The sequence below is a fragment of the Dromiciops gliroides genome, chromosome 4 (genome assembly GCF_019393635.1).
Source record: "Dromiciops gliroides isolate mDroGli1 chromosome 4, mDroGli1.pri, whole genome shotgun sequence".
NCBI lineage: Eukaryota > Metazoa > Chordata > Mammalia > Microbiotheria > Microbiotheriidae > Dromiciops > Dromiciops gliroides.
The window spans coordinates 33,950,366-33,969,761 of record NC_057864.1 but is presented as its reverse complement, the minus strand read 5'-3'; the positions used below and the strand labels follow the sequence as shown (position 1 = coordinate 33,969,761).

The 19,396-nt window shown below is 56.2% G+C and overlaps 1 protein-coding gene across 2 annotated transcripts; it reads left to right on the top strand.

The window, feature by feature from the left end:
* Positions 1-1,666: 1,666 nt before the first annotated feature.
* Positions 1,667-18,078, top strand: KDM4A (lysine demethylase 4A). Of its 2 annotated transcripts, none has more exons than XM_043962889.1 (18): positions 1,667-1,858; positions 3,072-3,121; positions 3,551-3,654; positions 4,989-5,126; positions 6,688-6,911; positions 7,428-7,624; positions 8,004-8,209; positions 9,674-9,776; positions 12,805-12,986; positions 13,489-13,693; positions 14,275-14,351; positions 14,570-14,628; positions 15,281-15,389; positions 15,498-15,668; positions 16,270-16,440; positions 16,747-16,866; positions 16,985-17,077; positions 17,156-18,078. In XM_043962889.1, exons 1-18 carry the CDS (start codon positions 1,773-1,775, stop codon positions 17,294-17,296), a joined length of 2,436 nt encoding a protein of 811 aa, XP_043818824.1. In that variant the 5' UTR covers positions 1,667-1,772; the 3' UTR covers positions 17,297-18,078. The 2 variants fall into 2 exon arrangements, with proteins under 2 accessions (XP_043818824.1, XP_043818823.1); XM_043962888.1 differs by having other exon boundaries at positions 15,498-15,686.
* The last annotated feature ends 1,318 nt before the right edge of the window (positions 18,079-19,396 follow it).

Genomic DNA, 19,396 nt, shown 5'->3' with positions numbered 1-19,396 from the left:
TCCTGCCCTCTCTGCCAGGCTGATAGCCCTGTCTAGAAGGGACATCTGCAGATACTGAGTAAGCACAAGCTTTGGGGGTGGGCACGGCAAAGCGGGTATGGTGAGTCTGGCACATCCAGGTGGCCTGGGCTGGGATTGCTGCTCCCTCTTTTGGGTGCTCCACAGACTCCACTTTTGTCTTGCTTTTGAAAGGTGATCCAGCGACCCTTTTCCAGTGCCTCTGCCCCCCCAGTTTTGAGGGCCTCCTGGCAGTGCTTTCAGCCCCAGTTAGCTCTGCTAGTCCTGTTAGTACTTTGGGGTTCCACTCCGAAGCCTCTGACTTGGATTTAGCCCAGACACTGAGGTGGCTCCTTATATCCTGGACGTGCATGAGCACCAGAGCTCAGGACCTGTGATGGACAAGGCCAAGGCTTTTTCTGCCTCTTTTGTGGCAGTGACCACTGACCAGGCCCTGACCCACCACCTTTGAGTAGAAGCCCTCCTGCTCCCGGGGCCCCCAGGGTACATGATGAGCCAGGGTCCCAAGCTGTCTTCTCCAGCAGAGTGCCCCCTGCCAGCATGCCCCCTCTCTGTCTTCCCTGCTACTGGTAGAAGCTCCTGTGGCGCTCATCCTTTCAGAATCTTTCCTGAGAGCTGTCATGCAGAGTTTCTCCTGCTCTTCTCATCCATGTTCCTTGAAAAAGCCATTTACACCCACGACCTGGCCATCTAACATGCCAGTCTGGCTCCCTGAAGTTACCAGTCATCTCTGAATCGCCAGATCCGGTGGCCTCGTGCTTTGGCCTTTGGCACTGTCTATCTCCTGTAGTTCTGGCACACAGTAGGCACTCAGTGTGTGGGGAGTGGTCGGCAGCTCTCCTGGGTTTTCTCATCACAGTTCTTGGCACCCCCATCTTTCTTTTCAGCGTCGTTTTTATCCATGTCCTTCCATTAGTTGGGAGTGTCCTGCGCTCTGTTCTGGACCCTCTATTTCTCTCTCTCTCTCTGATCTCAAGCACTTCTGCTGCGGGGGAGAGTGGGGGCTTGTAATGGTCATTTCCATGCAGCTGATCCCCAGATGTCTTACACACAGCCCTACTCTCTCTCCTGAGATCCAACCCCACATGTCCCTGGGGCATCTCAAACAGAACTTGTTTTCTCTACTCCCCCCACCTCCCCAACCTTCCCCTTCCTGATGTCCTATCACTGCCCCAGGCTACTTACTACCTCCTCTCAGTCCTGCCACATCTTGCTCACCAGTGTCCTTTCTGGGCCCCCATTGAGCTGTGAGCCCCCGTTTTCTGACCCAGCTTCCAAGTCTCCCTGGACAGAACGCTCCACTGCGGGCAGGTACTTTCTCAGTGTTGGTGGCTGAATGGTGGACTGGGGATGCAGCTTTCCTAGACGGACCCCGGGCAGGAAATTGCCCTTTTCTCTTCCACTTGAATGAGCAGATGGGCGTAGAGGGCAGGCCTCTGCTGCATGCTCTCTGGATCTGTGCCTCAACTTCCCCTGTTATCCTGCCTTCTCCCACCTCAGAGGGCAGTGGTCCTTCCCTAAGCAGTTTTGCTACCACTCCTAGCCATCTCAGACCTGGGAGTACCGTTCCCAGAGCCTGTGGGGTGGGGAGAGGTGGCGCCTGCTGGACCCCTTGCCCATCCTGACCTCTGGCTTGTGGCTTGCAGCATGTGGATGAGTGGAACATTGGCCGCTTGAACACCATCCTGGACGTGGTAGAGAAAGAAAGTGGCATCACCATCGAGGGCGTCAACACCCCCTACCTCTACTTTGGCATGTGGAAGACCTCCTTCGCCTGGCACACGGAGGACATGGACCTGTACAGCATCAACTACCTGCACTTTGGCGAGCCCAAGTCCTGGTGAGTGCAGCCTGCCAGCCGGCCGGACCTACACAGTGAGCGTTAAGGCCCGCCCTAGGCCAGGGAGCTTGGCGTGTGCACCTGGGGGCTGCGCCTGGCTTAGGGAAGCAGAGAAGCTGGGAGGGGGTAGCTGGCAGCCACTGGGCCTGTGGTCACTGGCTGCTGTGGTGTGTGTTCTCGACTCTGGGCCAAGGGGAGCCACCAAATGTTCTGGATTATTGGAGTGACATAGTTGGGCCTCAACATGAATAAGATGGTTTTGGCAGCCCCGTGGAGGTGGGCTGGCAAGGGGTGTGTGAGTCTGGAGGGAGAGTCCAGCTAAGACCTGCCCCAGGGTGGCATGAGAGCAGAGAGAAGGGGGGTGTACAGGAGAGGCGAGAGAGCCGACAGAGTGAGGACTGGCTCCCCATGAGATGTGGGGGTGGCCCAAGGAAAGAGTGAGTGTTCTGGTGAGCATTTCTGCAGGCGCATCTGTGTATGCCCTGGGCACTGGTGGGACAGGGGAGAGGTGGGCAGTGGTTCCTCCACAGAAATAGGGCAGCTGGGAAGAGGAGGGATGGGTTTTGGGGAAAGGGCCTATGGGTAGAGCTAGAGTGCATGGAGGGAGAACAAAGGTTGTGTCTTGATGGGCAGAGGAGTGGCTGAAGTCAGGGTTTGTGGCCGAGGTCACCAAGAGCCTCGGGCAGAAGGAGGCAGGGGAGCCAGCTGTTAAGGCAAGCACAGAGGAGGGCAGGCTTCTGAAAGCTGGGGTGCAGACTGCCTTGGGAGGGGGCCAAGGTCTGCCCTGGATGACTGGGGGTGGGGGGGGTACTTACACTGGTTCTCCTTGGATCAGATGAGAGAATGGGGGTCGTGCTGATGCCATCTGACCGAGGTCTGCCTTGGTAGCTCTCCCAAGCAGCTTTGAGACATTTGGGGGTAGACTGACTGCTCCTGGCTCAGGCTTCCCTTTGGCCCTGGGCGTGGGGCTGCCAAAGGTGGCAGGAAGAAGGTGGCTCTGCTTGCTGAGTCATCGTCCTTCAGGGGATAAGCCCTGTGGAGCGGGCCCTCTTTACTCCCTGCTCACCTTGTGGTACCCGTCCCGGGCTCTGGGGTTGCAGGAGGCATTAAGTCCTGTGGTGAGAAGAGAGAACCTGGCAATGAAACGAGCGTAAAGAGAAGAGGGTGTGTCCATCTCCCCTGCACCATCTGTGATACTCCTGTGTTCTTGCAGGTACTCCATTCCCCCAGAGCATGGCAAACGTCTGGAGCGGCTGGCCAAAGGTAACCTTTCTCTGCCCTGACTCCCTCAGCTGCAGGAATTCCCACTGGCACCTGTTGTTCTGTGGGTGTCCCAAGCCAGCCTTCACTGAGGGTGGCCCCCGGGTCCCCCCAGGCTGTCCGAGGACTTGAGGCCACAGAGGTGGCCTTTGGGTGGTGGGTTCTTGGTTTGCTTTGCTTCTGTTTTTGCCCGGTGCCCTTAGCTGTATGATCACTGACCAGGGGAGGAGGTGTGGCTTCTCCAGGCAGGTGGCAGGGCTTAGGGGCGGCCAATGACTTTCTCCTCCTCATTCCAGGAATATGCAAGCTGAGGCTGGGATGTGCCTGGGAGAGTCCACTGGCAGTGTAGGGGCTGGGCTGCCCACTGCTAGGGGGCCCCTCCTGCCAGCTTGATGGTGGTGAGCTGGTGATAACCTCTTCTTTCTTACGCAGGTTTCTTCCCAGGCAGTGCTCAAAGCTGTGAGGCTTTTCTCCGCCATAAAATGACCTTGATATCCCCTTCAATCCTGAAGAAATATGGCATCCCCTTTGATAAGGTGCGTTCCCTCTTGGCTGGCTGAGGCCTCCCGTGCGTGGGCATTCAGAGGGAGGAGCAGGGGATGGGCCCTTCTTGGGGGTTGGAGTTGGTGGTCCTGGCACATTGCCAGCTGCACTTCGTGCATATGATCAGAGTGTGGCTGTTTTTTTCTTTTGGGGGGGGAGCAATGAGGGTTAAGTGACTTGCCCAGGGTGTCACACAGCTAGAAAGTGTCAAGTGAGGGGCAGCTAGGTGGTGCAGTGGATAAGAGCACTGGCCCTGGATTCAGGAGTACCTGAGTTCAAATCCGGCCTCAGACACTTAACACTTACTAGCTGTGTGACCCTGGGCAAGTCACTTAACCCCAATTGCCTCACTTAAAAAAAAAAAGTGTCAAGTGTCTGAGGCCGGATTTGAACTCGGGTCCTCCTGAATCCAGGGCTGGTGCTCTATCCACTGCGCCACTTAGCTGTCCCCGGTTTTTTCTTTTGATTTCTTTAACTAAATATTTCCCAGTTACATGTAAAAATTTTTAAATGATCATTTAAAAAAATTTGGGGTTCCAAATCTCTGCTTCCTACCCTTTGCCCTTTCCTTGAGAAAGTAAGCAGTTGCATATCAATTATACATAGGAAGTCAGGCAAAAGATTTCCAAGTTAGCTCTTGTACAAAAGAAAACAAACCAAACAAAGAATAAAAAGAACAAGTGCTCCAGTCTGCCCTCAGTTCTTCAGCACTCTGGAGGTGGGAAGCATTTTTCAGTGTGGGTTCTTTGGAATTGTATTGCTGATAAGAGCTAAGTCTTTCACAGTTGATCGTTGCACAGTATTGCTGGTTCTGCTCACTTTGCCTGAGTTTTGCACAAGTCTTGTCAGGTTTTTCTGAGCATCCTGCTCATTTCTTATAGCACAGTAGCATTACATCACAGGCACATAGCACAGTCACAGCCATGCCCTAATTAATGGGAATCCCTTTGATTTCCAATTCTTTGGAGGGTGGTGGTTCTTGCCTTAGCTGCCGTAGGCCTTCCCCTTACAGACTTGGGCCCCCTTTGGGGAGGGAAGGGCTTGGGATGTTCTTGGGACAGAGGGAACATGGCCAGGCTGAGGGAGCTCTGCCTGGCTCTCAGTGGCTGAACAAGCATTTCCCACCATGATCTGGAGGTAGGAATGGGGATTGGGGGAAGAGTTAACTTGGCAAGTCCTGAGGTAGACTGGGAAGCCTGGAAAGGATGCTGAGAGATCTGCTCAGGATGTCTTTCAGCTGTGCGGATGATGGCCCAGGGCCAGCCAGCAGGCCACCCCCTACCCTGGGCTCCACTTCTCCAATGGGGCCTCTCCCTCTTGGCTTCAGGTGACTCAGGAGGCCGGAGAGTTTATGATCACCTTTCCTTATGGCTACCATGCCGGCTTCAACCATGGATTCAATTGTGCCGAGTCGACCAACTTTGCCACCCTTCGTTGGATCGAGTACGGCAAGCAGTCTGTTCTGGTAAGGGCAGGGTCCAAGTGGCCTGGGGGAGCCTGCGCCCGCTGGCCAGGGCCACACTTCTGAGCACAGAGCTGCAGTGCTGGGGCCCATTCTGGGCATCCAGCACAGCTTTGGAAGGGTGGTGTCCCGTGGAGGGAGGTTTCGGGGAATGTCTCGTTCGGTGATGAGCTGTGTAAAGACTGGCCCGGGGCAGGAGAGGGGCAGGCTGGAGCCAGTGCCCTGGGGGACGCCTCTGAGGGGAGCTAGGGTGGAAGAGAAAGGCTGCTTGGCAGGGGTGCCAGGGCTGGGGCAGGGGAGGCCTGAAGGAGCAGGGAGCCGGGCACCTGCAGATGAGAGAGGGCAGTCTGACAGGGCGGGTTGGATTGTTCTGCAATACGCAGCCACGTCTTAAGCCAAAAGCCTGAGAACTTCTCCACCCAAGAACCTTTCACAGGTGTTGGGCTTCTCGGCCCTTCTCTCTGAAGGCTTTTGAAGGTGATAGTGGTTCCTGCCTTCAGCTTCACTTCAGACGTTAAGATGAGAGGGCAGAGGGCAGAATCCAGTCTTTCCTTGGCGCAGGACAGAGGGTGGACTGAGCCTGACTGTTGGGTAGGAGGCCTTACCTTTCTCCAGCCCCCTGGTGTCCAGGGTGGAGCCCTGAGTGGCCCCTGGCACAGGGAAGGTACATGGGGGCAATAGTTCAGGCGTCCTGCTGCTAGGCCCCTGTTGGGGAACTCTAGCTACTGCAGGCAGGCCAGCCCAGAAGCACTATCCTGGGGGCGGGCGAGGAAACCAGGTGCTGGAGCCACACCTTTCCTCAGCAGTCACTGGATTTTCAAAAGAAGCAGTGCCCACAGATTTAGAAACCAGCCATCCCAGCCACTCTGGGTTCTTAGGCCAGGAGGGAGCCCTGTGTATCTTGGCCTAAGTGAGGACGTGCCCCTTCCCGCTCTGCAGTGGGCCCAAGACAAGTCATGTTGCTGGTTTCTTCTTGGCCAAACAGACCTATCTTGAAACCCAGGGAGGCCAGGCTTTTTATAGGTATAAGGTGCCTCTTCTTGGGGAAGGGCTTGACTTTGATTCCATCTCATCTCTGGCTTCATGAGAGTCCCAGTTCGTCCTCATTTGTCTGTGTGGAGTGAAGAACAGCCCACCTAGGACTGTGCTTTCCTTCCTTTACATGTATGTGGCCCATCCCTCACCCCAGGGCACTCTGGGGGTTAAGGCCCCAAGCCCTTGGAGAAAGGAAGTCCTTGTATGGTAGGCCCCTGATGTGCTGGGATATCAGCTCTGCCTGTATCTTCTCAGTAAAGATCCCATTCTGAAAGCTAATGGGCATTAATTGGATAAAGAATATTGGGGTGTTAGCCACTGAAGGGTATTGTTGATATAAGGAAGATTATTAACTGTAATAGGTGATTTGTATTGGGTTCTTGAACCCATGGCATTAGAAAAACGTCCCCATGCACCTCAGGGGAGAGAGAGGTAGACTTGCTGTCAGTGAGTGAGAGTTGGGAACTTCTGTGGGCTCTGTGGGCCAGCTGTGGGGACTCAGCAGCAACCTCGTTTCTCTGTGGTCCAGTGCTCTTGCCGGAAGGATATGGTGAAGATCTCCATGGATGTGTTTGTGCGCAAGTTCCAGCCTGAGCGGTACAAGCTGTGGAAGGCGGGCAAAGATACCCCTGTCATTGACCACACTCTGCCCACCCCGGAAGCAGCCGAGTTCCACAAGGGCGAGCCGCAGGCCTGCCCGGAGGAAGCCCTGGACAGCCATGGGGACCCCGTCAGTGAGGATGACAGGAGGAGGTAACTAACCAAGGCCTTCTTCTGGGGGCCCCAGAGCCAGGTGTCAAGGACACAAAGCAGTGTGCAGTGTTCTCTTCCTTGTGAGCTCTCGTGATGCGCTCCTGGGCCTCTGGGAAGGGGGGGCTCCTTGAGCCATTGTGCCCTCACAGACCTCTGCCAGGATTAGCGTCCCACTCTGCTGGGCATGGGCAGGTGGGCAAAGATTGAATTGAGGAGGAGGATTGAGAATGCTGGAGGTGGAGGCTCAGACAGCAGCGTTTGCTGGCAGTGAACAGATGCTGAGCAGGTTGGGTGGGATAGGGGTCCAGGTATCATGGGACATCTTTGATGTTAGAGACCTAATCCCACTCCCTCGTTGTGGCACAGAGAGGTGGTGATTTTAGGAGGGCGTCTTCCACTGTACCATTGCATGAGAATGGAAGCTCTCTGAGGGAGCTCCTGTGCACTTGTCACTGACAGACTGGTCCCTGCAGAGGGCCAGGCTTCCCCTAAAGAAGGCATGTGTTTCTCTGACAGCCCCACCAAGCATCGGATCGGAGCCAAGAGGCACCGGGTGTGTCTTGAGGTGCCTCAGGAGGTGAGTGAGAGCGAGGCTTTTGCCCAGAGAGAACCCTATGAGCTGGATGGGGAGCAGGCGGCCATTGCTCCTGGGAAGCCTGGCCCAGACACGGCGTCACCGCTGCGAGCTGAGAACGGCGCCCTCCTTTCGCCAGGTTAGTCTCTTCCTCTTGCCCCCCAAGCCAGGCTTGGCTCCAGTCCACAAGCTTAGGCAGCCCTTGCCTCCCTCCGTGACCCCAGAGCAGAGCCTGGTGGATCTGGCTTCACGTAGCTCATGGTCCTCTTAGGATGGGAAGGAAAGAGATGCCAATGAACAAGCTACAGACTAGTGCCTTAGGTGAGGCCCAGGAGGTGGGGGAGGGGCCCCAGCAAGGGCTCGGGTGTCTCTGAGAGTGGGCCCTGTGGCTGGGTAGGGCCCTGCCGTGGCTGCTCTCTAGCTGCCTGTTAGCCTGATGATCACTGCCCTCCAGCCTCACCAGGGATGTCGCACGGGCCCTGACTGTCCTTTGGGGCTCACTGGGCTCTTCCTTTCAGATTGTCCAGACTCTGCTGAAGGCAGATTAGAAGGTGAAGAGGAGGAGGAGGCAGCAGCTTTGGACCTCTCTCTGTCTCGGACTGCGAACCAGGCCTCCAAAAAGAGCCGAGCTCGCAGTGCTGAGAGCCGGGCTCCCCGGGCTCGCCGAGCGCTGGCTGCTCATAGCTGTGCCCAGGATGATGATTCGGAACAAGAACTCTCTGAGGTGCTAGCCCTGGTGGGCTGGGGTGGGGTGGGGAGGGGTAGGCAAGGCCTGAGTTCACAGGCTTTGGGAGGGCCTGCTGAGGCAGGTGCCTTTGGTTCTGGCACTGTCAGGGCCCAGTTGATACCGTGGAGAGAACGCTGGGCCTGGAGTTCTAATCCTGCCTCAGATACTTCCCAGGTGTGTGAACCTGGGAGATCACTTAACCTTTGTCTCCTTCAGTTTCCTTAACTATGAAATGAGGCTATAGAAAATGGGCACCTACCTCACAGGGTCATTTTGAGGATCAAATGAGAATATTCATAAAGTGCTTAGTACATTACCTAGCACGTAGAAGGTTAATAAATCCTCCTCCTTTTCCCTGTCAGTGTCCTGCCCAGTAAGTCTGGTATTGGCCCTGGTCTGTGTGATCTGCCAGGTTAAAATAACTCCATTTTTGAGGGCACTGTCCACACTGTGGTCCTTTTGCTAAACCAAGTGGTTTTAAAGTTCACTCAGGTAGAAAGATTAAGCTTAGCAAACATTGGTAGGTGTCTGCTCTGAACAGGCACTGGTGTGGTGGCTGGCATGTACAGAGGGCCAGTGGCCCTGGCTCTGCCTTACCGTGTGGCGCTGTCCTTGGTGCTAGCCTGGGGTCTGGGTCAGCTCAAGGCCTCCCTTTCCAAGGCACCCTGGGGGACTCGGGGTTCTGCTGCTGGCAGTCAGGTGTTGCTGGTGAGCTTTGTGCTTGGGCTGGCAGCAGCCCTGTGTCTTCCAGAAGTGTTCTCAGGCCTGGGGCAAACAGTTAACTCCTTAGTACTTAAGAGATTGTGCAGCTGCCCATCTTTGCCCAAGGGCGAGGTAATGGGGCCCAGAAATAGGAAGATTGGCCACCTTTAAAGACCTTAGAAGCTAATGAGTCGACAGGCATTCACAAAGGTTCTTGATGTGCCTGGCACTGTGCCTCACAGGCTCTGGGCATATTTGATCCTAGACGTGATGGGAAGCCACTGGAATTTGTTGAGTAGTGGTGTTATGATGGTCAGATCGATGTTTTAGGAAGTTGGCAGCTGAGTGGAGGGTGGACCACAGCAGGCTTGTTTAGGGAGCCCAGCTAGCAGGCTGTTGCCACGGGTCCAGGAGTGAGGTGATGAGGCCCGGTACCACGGAGGAGAGGGGACATACTGGAGAGATGTCACGAAGGTGAATCTAGATCTAGGGATTAAGGGAGAGTGAGGGGTTGAGGACAGCATCTGGGTCACAAGCCTGGGTTACTGGAGCAGGGAGTTGTCTCCTCTGCAGGAATTGGGAAAAGGGGGAGGGTATGGGGGGGGAACAGGATAAGTTCTGTTTTGGACATGGCTGAGTTGAAGATGCAGGAAAGGGAGGGGAAAGGGACCTTCTGGTCAGGCCTGGTGGCTCATCTCGGGGTCTTCTCCTGTTGGCCTACTTGGAGCTCTGCACTAATGACCCTTGGTATTGCCTTAGGACGAAGAGGAAGAGAGTGAAAAGGCAAAGGGCCGTCGGCAGCCCTTGAGCAAACTTCCTCGGCATCACCCGCTTGTGGCCCAAGAGTGTGGCAGTGATGATGGTGAGTGCTGCAGGAAGGGGCAGACTTCAGTGCTGTGCCAGGAACGTGGCTTGAGGGTCCTATGGGTCAGGGGTTCAGATCCTTGGACCCTGTGGCAGGAGAGCCTTCTGGGGCTTAGAGCCCAGAGCTCATGTGTGCTTCCTGTCCCTTCAGGCCTCCCCTTGGGCCTCTCTGGCCTCCAGATGGGCCATACTTCCTGATTCTCTCCCCCCCCCCCCCCAGCAATCCTTTTCTGATGGCTCCCCCAGGTGGGAGGCTTGGTCCTGTTAGATGATGCCCTTTGGTATGCCTCCTCTATCTTCCTTGGGGTCATTAGAGTTGGGTGGAGATTGGGTGGGTCGAACAGAGTTGGGGATGGGGCTTCTAAAGCACACCCACCCCCAAGTAAGGAGTCCAGGTTATTTCCAAGGGATCATTGATTACTCTGGGCGCTTGCACAATTGGAGGCGTGCCCTCTGCAGCAGTTCATGGAATTCTTTGCAAGCTTCTCTATGTTCATTGTCAGTTCTTACAGCACGTAAGGTTCCATCGCGTTCAGGGACCCTGACTGGTTTATAAGCCAGGCCATAATGTATGGGCATCTCTTGGTTTTCTGGTTCTTACTTGGTTGCAATTGCTGCTATAAATATTGTGGTGAATAGTCAGTGATAGCAAAGCGTTCATTAAGTGCCTGCTATGTGCCATGCACTGTGCGAAGTGCTAGGGATACAAAGAAAGTCAAAAGACAGTCCTTGCTGTCCTCAGGGAGCTCACAGTCTAACAGGGAAGACCCATGTGAACGCTCCTAGCCACCGCCGCCGTGTGCAGGCTCAATGGGAGATCGTCATAGGGAAGGCAGCAGCATTAAGGGGGATGGGGAAAGGTCAAGGTTTAAGTTGCTACCTGAAGGCCACAGCCAGGGAAGCTACAGGAGACAACCAGAGCAAAGGCCTGGAGTCTGCAGTCTTATTGGGCGTGTCTGGAACGTCTGATCGGAGGCGAGCAGGGTCAGCGGCTCACAGAGAATGGCGGGGGAGTTGGGGGCATGTGTAAGGTAGGGGTAAGGACAGCTTAGGAAGGGCTTTGGGGGCCAAATGGAGGGGTCTGTGTTTGCTCCTGGAGGAGATAGGGAACCAGTGGAGTTTATTGAGGAAGGGGGTGACATGATCAGACCTGCATTTTAGGAAAAATTCCTTTAATACTGGCTAAGTGGAGGATGACCTGGAGTGGGGAGAGACTGAGCGCAGGCAGAGCGGCGCCCCCCCCCCCCCCCGCTTGTGCAGCAGTCCAGGTGTGAGGGGATGAGGGAAGGCCTGCACTGGGGCGAAGGAACATTCCAGAGATGTCGCTAATTGATGGTCTCGGTATTACAAAATTGTTCTGGCAATTTGAGAAAGCACTGCGCCAAACTCTATGAGCCGGATAGAGCCTGATCACTATATCAGGGAAGGATAAAACAAAGGGGTGAATTCTGGACCAGTGCCATTCATGAAAACCCCAGAGCCAGCTCAGCTGCAGGAGGGAAGCAAAGATATGCTTTTGTTAGTTGAGAGTCCTAGAAATTCTTGCAGGGAAACAGGCTGAATGAGAGCTCGGGTACCATTGGCTTGTGGGGGGAGGGAAGGGGGTGACTTTGATTCTGGAGGTTGGAGAGGACGAAGGCCGTGTCTGCCTGAAGAGAAGGGCTTGGCTGGGAGGCCCCATTGATGCTGACTTGCCCCCGTCCACTCCATTCACAGAGACCCCCAGAACTCATGCTGTTTGCCTGACTTCCCTGTGACCCCAAGAGTACTGAGCAGCAGGGGCAGTGAATGAGACTCTAAGAACTCCCTACTCCTCGCCTCCTTTTTCCTTTCCTTTTCTTGGCAATGAGGGTTAAGTGACTTGCCTAGGGTCACACAGCTAAGTAAGTGTCAAGCGTCTGAGGCCGAATTTGAACTCAGGTCCTCCTGAATCCAGGGCTGGTGCTTTATCCACTGCACCACCTAGCTGCCCTCACCTCCTTTTCTGATGGAGATTTTTTTTCCTCTCCATACAGAGGTGTATGTTATGTCTCTCTTAACTTTTGGGCCTTAAATAAAAGCAGTAGAGATGTTTTGGTTTTGTTTTTTTTGTTTTTTTTGCGGGACTGTGGGGGTTAAGTGACTTGCCCAGGGTCACACAGCTAGTAAGTGTCAAGTGTCTGAGGCCCTATTTGAACTCAGGTCCTCCTGAATCCAGGGCTAGGGCTTTATCCACTGCACCATCTAGCTGCCCTGTTTTGTTTTTTAAAAAGACATTTGCAACAAGGCAGCTAGATGGTGCAGTGGATAAAGCCCTGGCCCTGGATTCAGGAGGACCTGAGTTCAAATAGGGCCTCAGACACTTGACACTTACTAGCTGTGTGACCCTGGGCAAGTCACTTAACCCCCACAGTCCCGCAAAAAAACAAAAAGACATTTGCAGTAAGACTAGAGAAAGAAAATAAAAGTTTTGGGGTGTTTGTGTTTTTTTTTAAAGGCAGCTAGAGTGGGGCAGTGGATAGATGTTGGACTTGAGTTAGGAAGACCTGACTTCAAATGCTCTGTCAGATTCCTCATCTCAGAAATGGGGGTAATAGAATCCACCTCACAGGCTTGTTGGGAAGATTGAATCAGATAAGGCCATTTAAATGCTTAGCCAGTGCTGCAACTGGTAGTATGAAACGAGGCAAAGAGGAGACTCTGCAGGGACCATGTAGAGAGCATGAGAGGTAGCACTCAGACTGACCACAGAATCCAGGAAGCCCTTGGGAGTCACACTCAAGCACACTCAGGGCCTGTGCAGACACACTTACAAAATGACTTCTGTGCCTTGTTTTCTCTTCCGGCCATGTCTTCTCTTGAGCAGCTCGCTCTGGGCACCAGCACGTCACAGAGGGGTGAGGCAGCTTGGCCGTGTCTTGTCGGGGCCATGAGTGACTAGTGGGGATTCTCTAGGTCAGACCTCTGGGGCTCTGTCCATTGGTCCAGGGCCTTGGGCTGCCCAGCAGGCCTGAGCCTCTTCACCTTGTAGCTGTTCTTGGTTTCAGAGGCTGCTGAGCAGCTGACCCCCGAAGAGGAGGCTGAAGAGACGGAAGCTTGGGCCAAGCCCTTGAGTCAGCTCTGGCAGAACCGACCCCTGAACTTCGAGGCTGAAAGGGCATACAATGAGAACATGGCTCAGCAGCCCCCACACTGTGCAGTCTGTATGATTTTCCAAACCTACCAACAGGTGAGGCCTGGGACAGGGAGGTGATGGTTGTCACACTGTGGTTACCCCCCCGAAAGACCAGACGCCTGTCTTGTTTGGAAGCTTGTGTGGGGGAAGGCTCAGAATAAATGGTGCTCAAGTCAAGCCCTGCCTTCATGGATCTTAGTGGGGTGGGGGTGGGGCAAAAAGTAATAGCCCCTCCTGCTGAAGGTCCTTAGAATGAGTGGGGGAGTCGCCAGTTCGGGGTACAGGACTCAGGCCTTGGTCAAGACTGGACTGAATCCTGGAGCCACCACAGCCACCCCTGGTGAACCCGTGGCTCTCTTTAGATTTGTGGGCTGCCATTGAGAGGTCTGTGAATTCCTCCCCATTGCCGGGCTGGGGGGTGGGGAGTGGGGTGGTGCTGTAGGGCCTCATCTGCAGAGACCCCGTCTCTTGTATTTGATGGTGTTTCTGGCAGGAACGTTACTATGTGCTGCCTAGTGTACCCACTGAGGCCTGCTGCTGCCTGTCTGTCTCCTAGGCTGAAGGGGGAGGTCACAACCAGAGCTCAACAGATGGACCCGCTGCAGACCCTGGGAGACGTAGGACCAGGCCTCTGATTCCTGAGATGTGCTTCACTGCCACGGGGAGCAGCACCGACCTCAGCCTTTCTACACCCTACTTGGAGGAAGATGGCACCAGCATCCTGGTCACCTGCAAGAAGTGTTGTGTCTGTGTCCACGCTAGTAAGTCCGAGGTGACCGTGAGGGGGCTGCCCTTCTTGGCCTGGCGTTCAGGGGTCTGCTCTGACAGGCGTAGATTGGGTACCTGCTGCGTGCCCTGGTCCTCTGGGGCTCGGCAGGGCCATCTAGGAGCCCAGGAGAGAAGACAGCAGTGAGAACCGAAGGCCCACAGTCTGGGATGACCAGGCTAAGGGCCGGCAGGGGGAGGATGGATGGGGTGGGGGATGCAGCATGAAGGAGCCTCCAGCAGCACTGTGGCTCTGGCCCTTAGCTTCAGTCTCTTTGTGGGTCATGTGGGACTAATCCTGTTTTTCCATGTCTCATGAGGGTTGTTGAGGTACAAACAGTAAGCGCCCCCTGTATGCAGCCCTTAATGAAGAACAGGAGAGCTGGAAGGGCGCCCAGCAGGAGCAAGCAAGCGTGCATGTGTGCATGTGTGTGTGTGTGTGTGTGTGTGTGTGTGTGTGTGTGTGTGTGTGTGTGTGTGAGAGAGAGAGAGAGAGAGAGAGAGAGAGAGAGAGAGAGGCGGGGAGGCCTGAGGGTGTGCAGGGCTTTCCCTCAGAGGCTCTGTTTGTCTCGGTTAGGCTGCTATGGAGTCTCCCCCAAGCAGGCCTCAGATGACTGGATGTGCTCTCGGTGTGCGGCCAGTGCCTTGGAGGAGGTGAGAAGCGGCTGGGCTGGGTGAGGTCGGTGAGGCTCTGAGCTCCGGCGGGACTGGGGCAGTGCCTCTGGTGGTGGAGGAGGTGATAGGCCTTGGCAGCCCCTTGTGGCCAGTGGCTTGGGGGAGCTGCCTCCTGGCTGCTGGCAGCCTCTGAGGAGGAGTTGGGAAAGCGCTTTTGCCGCTAACACCCCAGTGGCCCCTGTTCCCCCTCCCCCCAGGGCTGCTGCTGCCTGTGCTCATTGCGAGGAGGGGCCCTGCAGAGAGCGAATGACGATCGGTGAGTGCAGGGGCCTGCCCCCACTTTGGTATGAAGCACTTAAGTAGGGAGGGAGGGTCACACACCAGGGAAGGGAGGAGGAGGAGAGCATGTTGGAAATTGGACAACTGAAAGCCTTGTTTGGAAGGGTTAGGGGAAGAACCACTAATCAGCGTGCTCTGGGAGAGCAGAGCCAGGGCAGGTTAGCTCAGTGGTCAGTGCGTGGGTCGGTCTATGAGAGGGCCTCTGTGCTAGGGTGGCTGACCATCCCTGTGGGAGGGCCCAGGACAGGACAGCCCCACTGTACTTGTAGGTACTGGGAATGAGCTCACAAAGAATTCTGGGTAGCTCTGGATCTGCAGCCTTCCTAGTGGGAGGTCCTTCCCTGCTGAAACCACCCACCCTTTGCCCCTGGTCAGCTGCATGCCAAGTTACCTGCTCTCATCTCAGTCACACCCATGAGTTTGATTAGTGCCCAGGGGTCTCCACTGTTGAGCCACAGGCTTAAAACCTGGGTGTGACTGGATGGTATCTGAATGTGGCCTGTGGCCAGGCAGGGCAGGATCACTCCCACTGGGGCGGAGGCAGGGGGTGGGGGAGGGGAAGAGGCTGGGGTAGGAGGCAGTGCGTCTCTGGACAGCTGTGGCCAAGGCCGAACTTGTCCTGCTGGTAGGTGGGTTCACGTGATGTGCGCCATCGCAGTCCTGGAAGCCAAGTTTGTCCACATTGCTGAGCGCAGCCCTGTGGACCTGAGCAAGATCCCTCTTCTCCGCTTCAAGCTGGTGAGTGAGTGAGGCCTCGCCCTGCTGGGCAGCTCCAGGGCCTGGGCTTGGGGCGGGGGGAAACTGGGAGTGGGCTCCCATAATGGGCTCCCCTTTGGTCTGCTCCAGAAATGCATCTTCTGTAAGAAGCGAAGGAAGAGGGTGGCCGGCTGCTGTGTCCAGTGCTCCCACGGCCGCTGCCCAACTTCCTTCCACGTGAGCTGTGCCCAGGCCGCCGGGGTGATGATGCAGCCGGACGACTGGCCCTTTGTGGTCTTCATCACCTGCTTTCGGCACAAGGTTCCTTCTCAGGCAGAGGTGAGGGAGGGAGGGAGGGAGGGAGGAGGCCATTCGGAAGAGGCAGAGGAAGCAGGGACTCTTCTCCTCTCTCACCGCAGCCCCAGGGCCAAGGGGCTCAGAGCAAGGCCTCTGCCTGGCCTTCCCCTGAAGGCCTTGGGTCTAAGCCGGCCCTGACCGCTTGGCAGTTGGTTTTGGCACCTTCCAAATCTCATCCTCAGCAACTGCTGGGACCCAGTGGTCCCTATGACAGCCCTTCAGAGCCCTGAAGACAGCCAGCCTTCTCTTCTCCAGGTGAAGGGCCCCCACGCCCTGTAAGGTCTTCCCAGGCTCTGCAGGTCTGCATTGTGTGGCTGTCACGCTCCTCCCTATCTTAGACATTCATCCGTCGAGATCGGGCTCAGTCTAGGAGTCAGTGCCATTTACTGAGGGCCGCAGCTGGTGTTTGGCCAGCGTGGGTGTTTGAGGATGAACTTGGAGGGCAGTTGCTTAGTGGGCGGTGGGCTCCGCAGCCCCTGGCTACTCCCTGCTGGCCGGCTGGGGGCTCTGGAGCCTGCGCCTCTGCTTGTGGTATGGCCTGACTGAGGCCCTGGTCTCCCTTCAGCGCTCCAAGGGTGCCCTCCAGGACCTTTCTGAAGGCCAGACGGTCATAAGCAAGCACAAGAATGGCCGATTCTATCAGTGCGAGGTGGTGCAGCTCACCACAGAGACCTTCTACGAAGTCAACTTCGATGATGGCTCCTTCAGCGACAATCTGTACCCTGAGGACATTGTGGTAACTAGAGCCCTCCCCTCGCCCTCTGCCTGGCAGCTCGCCCTCTGCCTGGCTGTCTTCTGGCAAGAACACCATGAGCCCCTGGGGGAGCCTCGGGTGCATAGTTTTGGCAAAGAAGCTTTGGGGCTTGCTCTCTGAGCTCTCTCCCTGGTGGGCCGGCCTACTGGGCTGCTCCCTGGGGTGACCTGGGTTGGGGTCCTCAGGCACATCGTGAAGGAAGAGGCAGGATGGCACGTGGCCCTTCCCTCTTCCTCTCTGCGGGGCTTTTTATCAGTCACCTTGTTCTCTCTTCCTTTGTACCCTTAGAGTCGTGACTGTCTCCAGTTGGGTCCTCCTGCTGGAGGGGAAGTGGTCCAAGTGCGATGGACAGATGGACAGGTCTATGGAGCTACATTTGTAGCCTCCCATCCCATCCAGATGTACCAGGTACTGGACAGTCTCTCGTGGGTCTCAGCAGGCAGCTTCTCCTCCCCCGTGTGGGGGACTGGGTAGGTGGGCAGCAGGGCCGGGCCCAGGGGGGCACTAAATGGCCACGCTCATGCAGGTGGAGTTTGAAGATGGCTCCCAACTCATGGTGAAGAGAGATGACGTTTACACGTTGGATGAAGAGCTCCCCAAGAGAGTCAAGTCCCGCCTGGTGAGCCTTGGGGAGGCCCTGGGGGGGGCCCCAGACTGTGGAGAGCTCTGGGCTCACATGCCTCTGGTCTCTTCCTAGTCGGTGGCCTCAGACATGCGCTTCACAGAGATCTTCACAGAGAAGGATGTCAGACAGGAAAAGAAACGGCAGCGAGTGATCAACTCTCGGTACCGAGAAGACTATATTGAGCCTGCGCTCTACCGGGCCATCATGGAGTAAGGGAGCGGTGCCGTATGGACCCAGCTTGTGAAGCGGGAGCACTCCAGGGTCCGGAGCCCCCAGACATCCATGGGACTCAGTAGGATTTTGAAAACTGATGTTGTAAAAACCAAATGAACTAGTTCTTCCTCCCGTGCCCCCATCCCTCCCCTGATCCTTCTGCCACACATTGCTGTGGAGAAGGGAGGCTGAGACCTGAGCCTGGGGGCCCTGGACAAGTGGTAGGCCTGTGGCTAGCGGGGGCCCCCAAAAGGCCGGGCCCTGCTTGTGGGGACTGGGAGGTGGTGCTCTCTGCACCCCTGCCCCTGTTGGGTGTATGCAAGCATGCCTTGGGGCAGGGGAGCGCTCTGGCCCTTGGCTGGCCGTCGGAACAGATGGACGGGGTGAGGAACAGGCAGTATTACTGGTGCTTGCCCCCCTTTCTCCTTTTTATATTTATACGTGTGTATGTCTGGCCTCCACCAGTTTCCGTTGGCTTCCTGGTGCTTCTCTGGCCGCAGCCCCCTCTGCTGGGGGGAGGCCAGAAGGATTTACCTGAAGAAACTGAATGTGAAGAGCTACGCCCCTGCTTTGCCAAGTAGGGGCCATGCTGGGCACTGGGAGCTCCTTCCCTCAGTTGGGCTCAGGCCCTGGAAGCACCAAGTAGGGGCCCAGCCCCTGAGGAAGCCCCTTACTGGCCTCTGGCTGGTGGAGTCTCAAGATTCCTACCCTTCCCAGGCCCTGCTCTGAGGCAGGGGATTGGTTGGGGCCCAGCTTCTTGGCACGCTGGATGGCGCAGTGAGGGGGGAGGGTGGAGGGTGGGGGGAGGATTATGGGGGGGATGGGGGCATTTAATGATGAGTCAGGACCACCTACAGCGGGGGCAGGGAGGCTCTGCTGCTGGTGGGGAGCATCTGTCGGCATTAACTGGGAAAGCTGTCAATCATGTAGGGACCTGGGGGTGGGCTGAGCACCAGGGAATGCCCATGAATTTGCTGTTTGGGCCTCGGCTTCTGCCAGCCCCACTCCCTGTGTGCAGGAGAACCAGGGATCTGATCCTTTGCCTTTTTGTTACACTCAAACGCTATAAAACCAAATTATTTTGAAAACTCGTGTATGGTGTGGTGGTTGGCCTTGCTGTGGGTGCAGTCCTCCACTGGACCCTGGGGGCGGGGGCAGGGGCAGGGTAGCACCAGATTGTCTGGAAACCTAGTTTTCCTCACCACGCTCCCGGACATAGGTTCCTTCCCTAACCCTGAGGTCAGCAGGTGCCACGTTCCTTGGAGGCTCTCCTCCCCAATGAGAACCTGGGTCAGGAAGGGGGAGAATGGGCAGAGGCTAGAGCAGAGCCCACCTTGATTTCCTCTCCTGCCAGGCCCAGGCTGGCTCTCTCCCCGCTGCCCCCGGTGTGGGGAGAACCCAAGTCCATGCAGTCTCCTGAGGAGCTCCTCCCAAGTCCCCACCCCTGTTGGGGGTACGGGTGGTAGAGCTAGGGAGGAGGAGGAAATGACTTGCCTGCCTTCTCACACTCAGGATCCTTCTGTCTGAACTGGAGGAGGCCGCAGATCATCTGGGCCAACTCTTGTTTCGTAGCTGAAGTCTGGAGGGAGGAGCTTTGGATAACCCTACCTAGTGTAGATGTGGGGGTGAGGACAGGAGCCCACAAGAGCCTGGTGAGGCTGAGCTGTGCTGGCTGAGGATGCTGGAAGTGATGGGTGGCAGGGAGCATGGGAGTGTGATTCATCTGGTGGAAGGCAGGCTCGGGAGGACAGGCTTGGGCCTGCCACACCTGGCTTTCTGGCTACAGGTCATTTCTTAGTCACACAGGAACTTCTGAACTGTCCTTGTCCTACAGATGAGGTATCCCAAGGAGAAGGTTGCTGCTTGGGGGTCTGTGGGGGGTAATGCAGGTAAGTCAGCGCTGCCACATCCAGCGGGTCCCCTGCTGGAATCCTCCCCTGAGGGACACCTGGCTCATCCCTTCCCCCCAGGAGAGCTACTTGTGCACCCCAGGACCCTGATGAAGTGGGGACCAGTCACCTTGGCGTTATCTATCCCCTCTCCCTCATTAGAGGATGAAGAATAAAGTATGTGGGGGTGGACAACACCTCCACAGTGTAG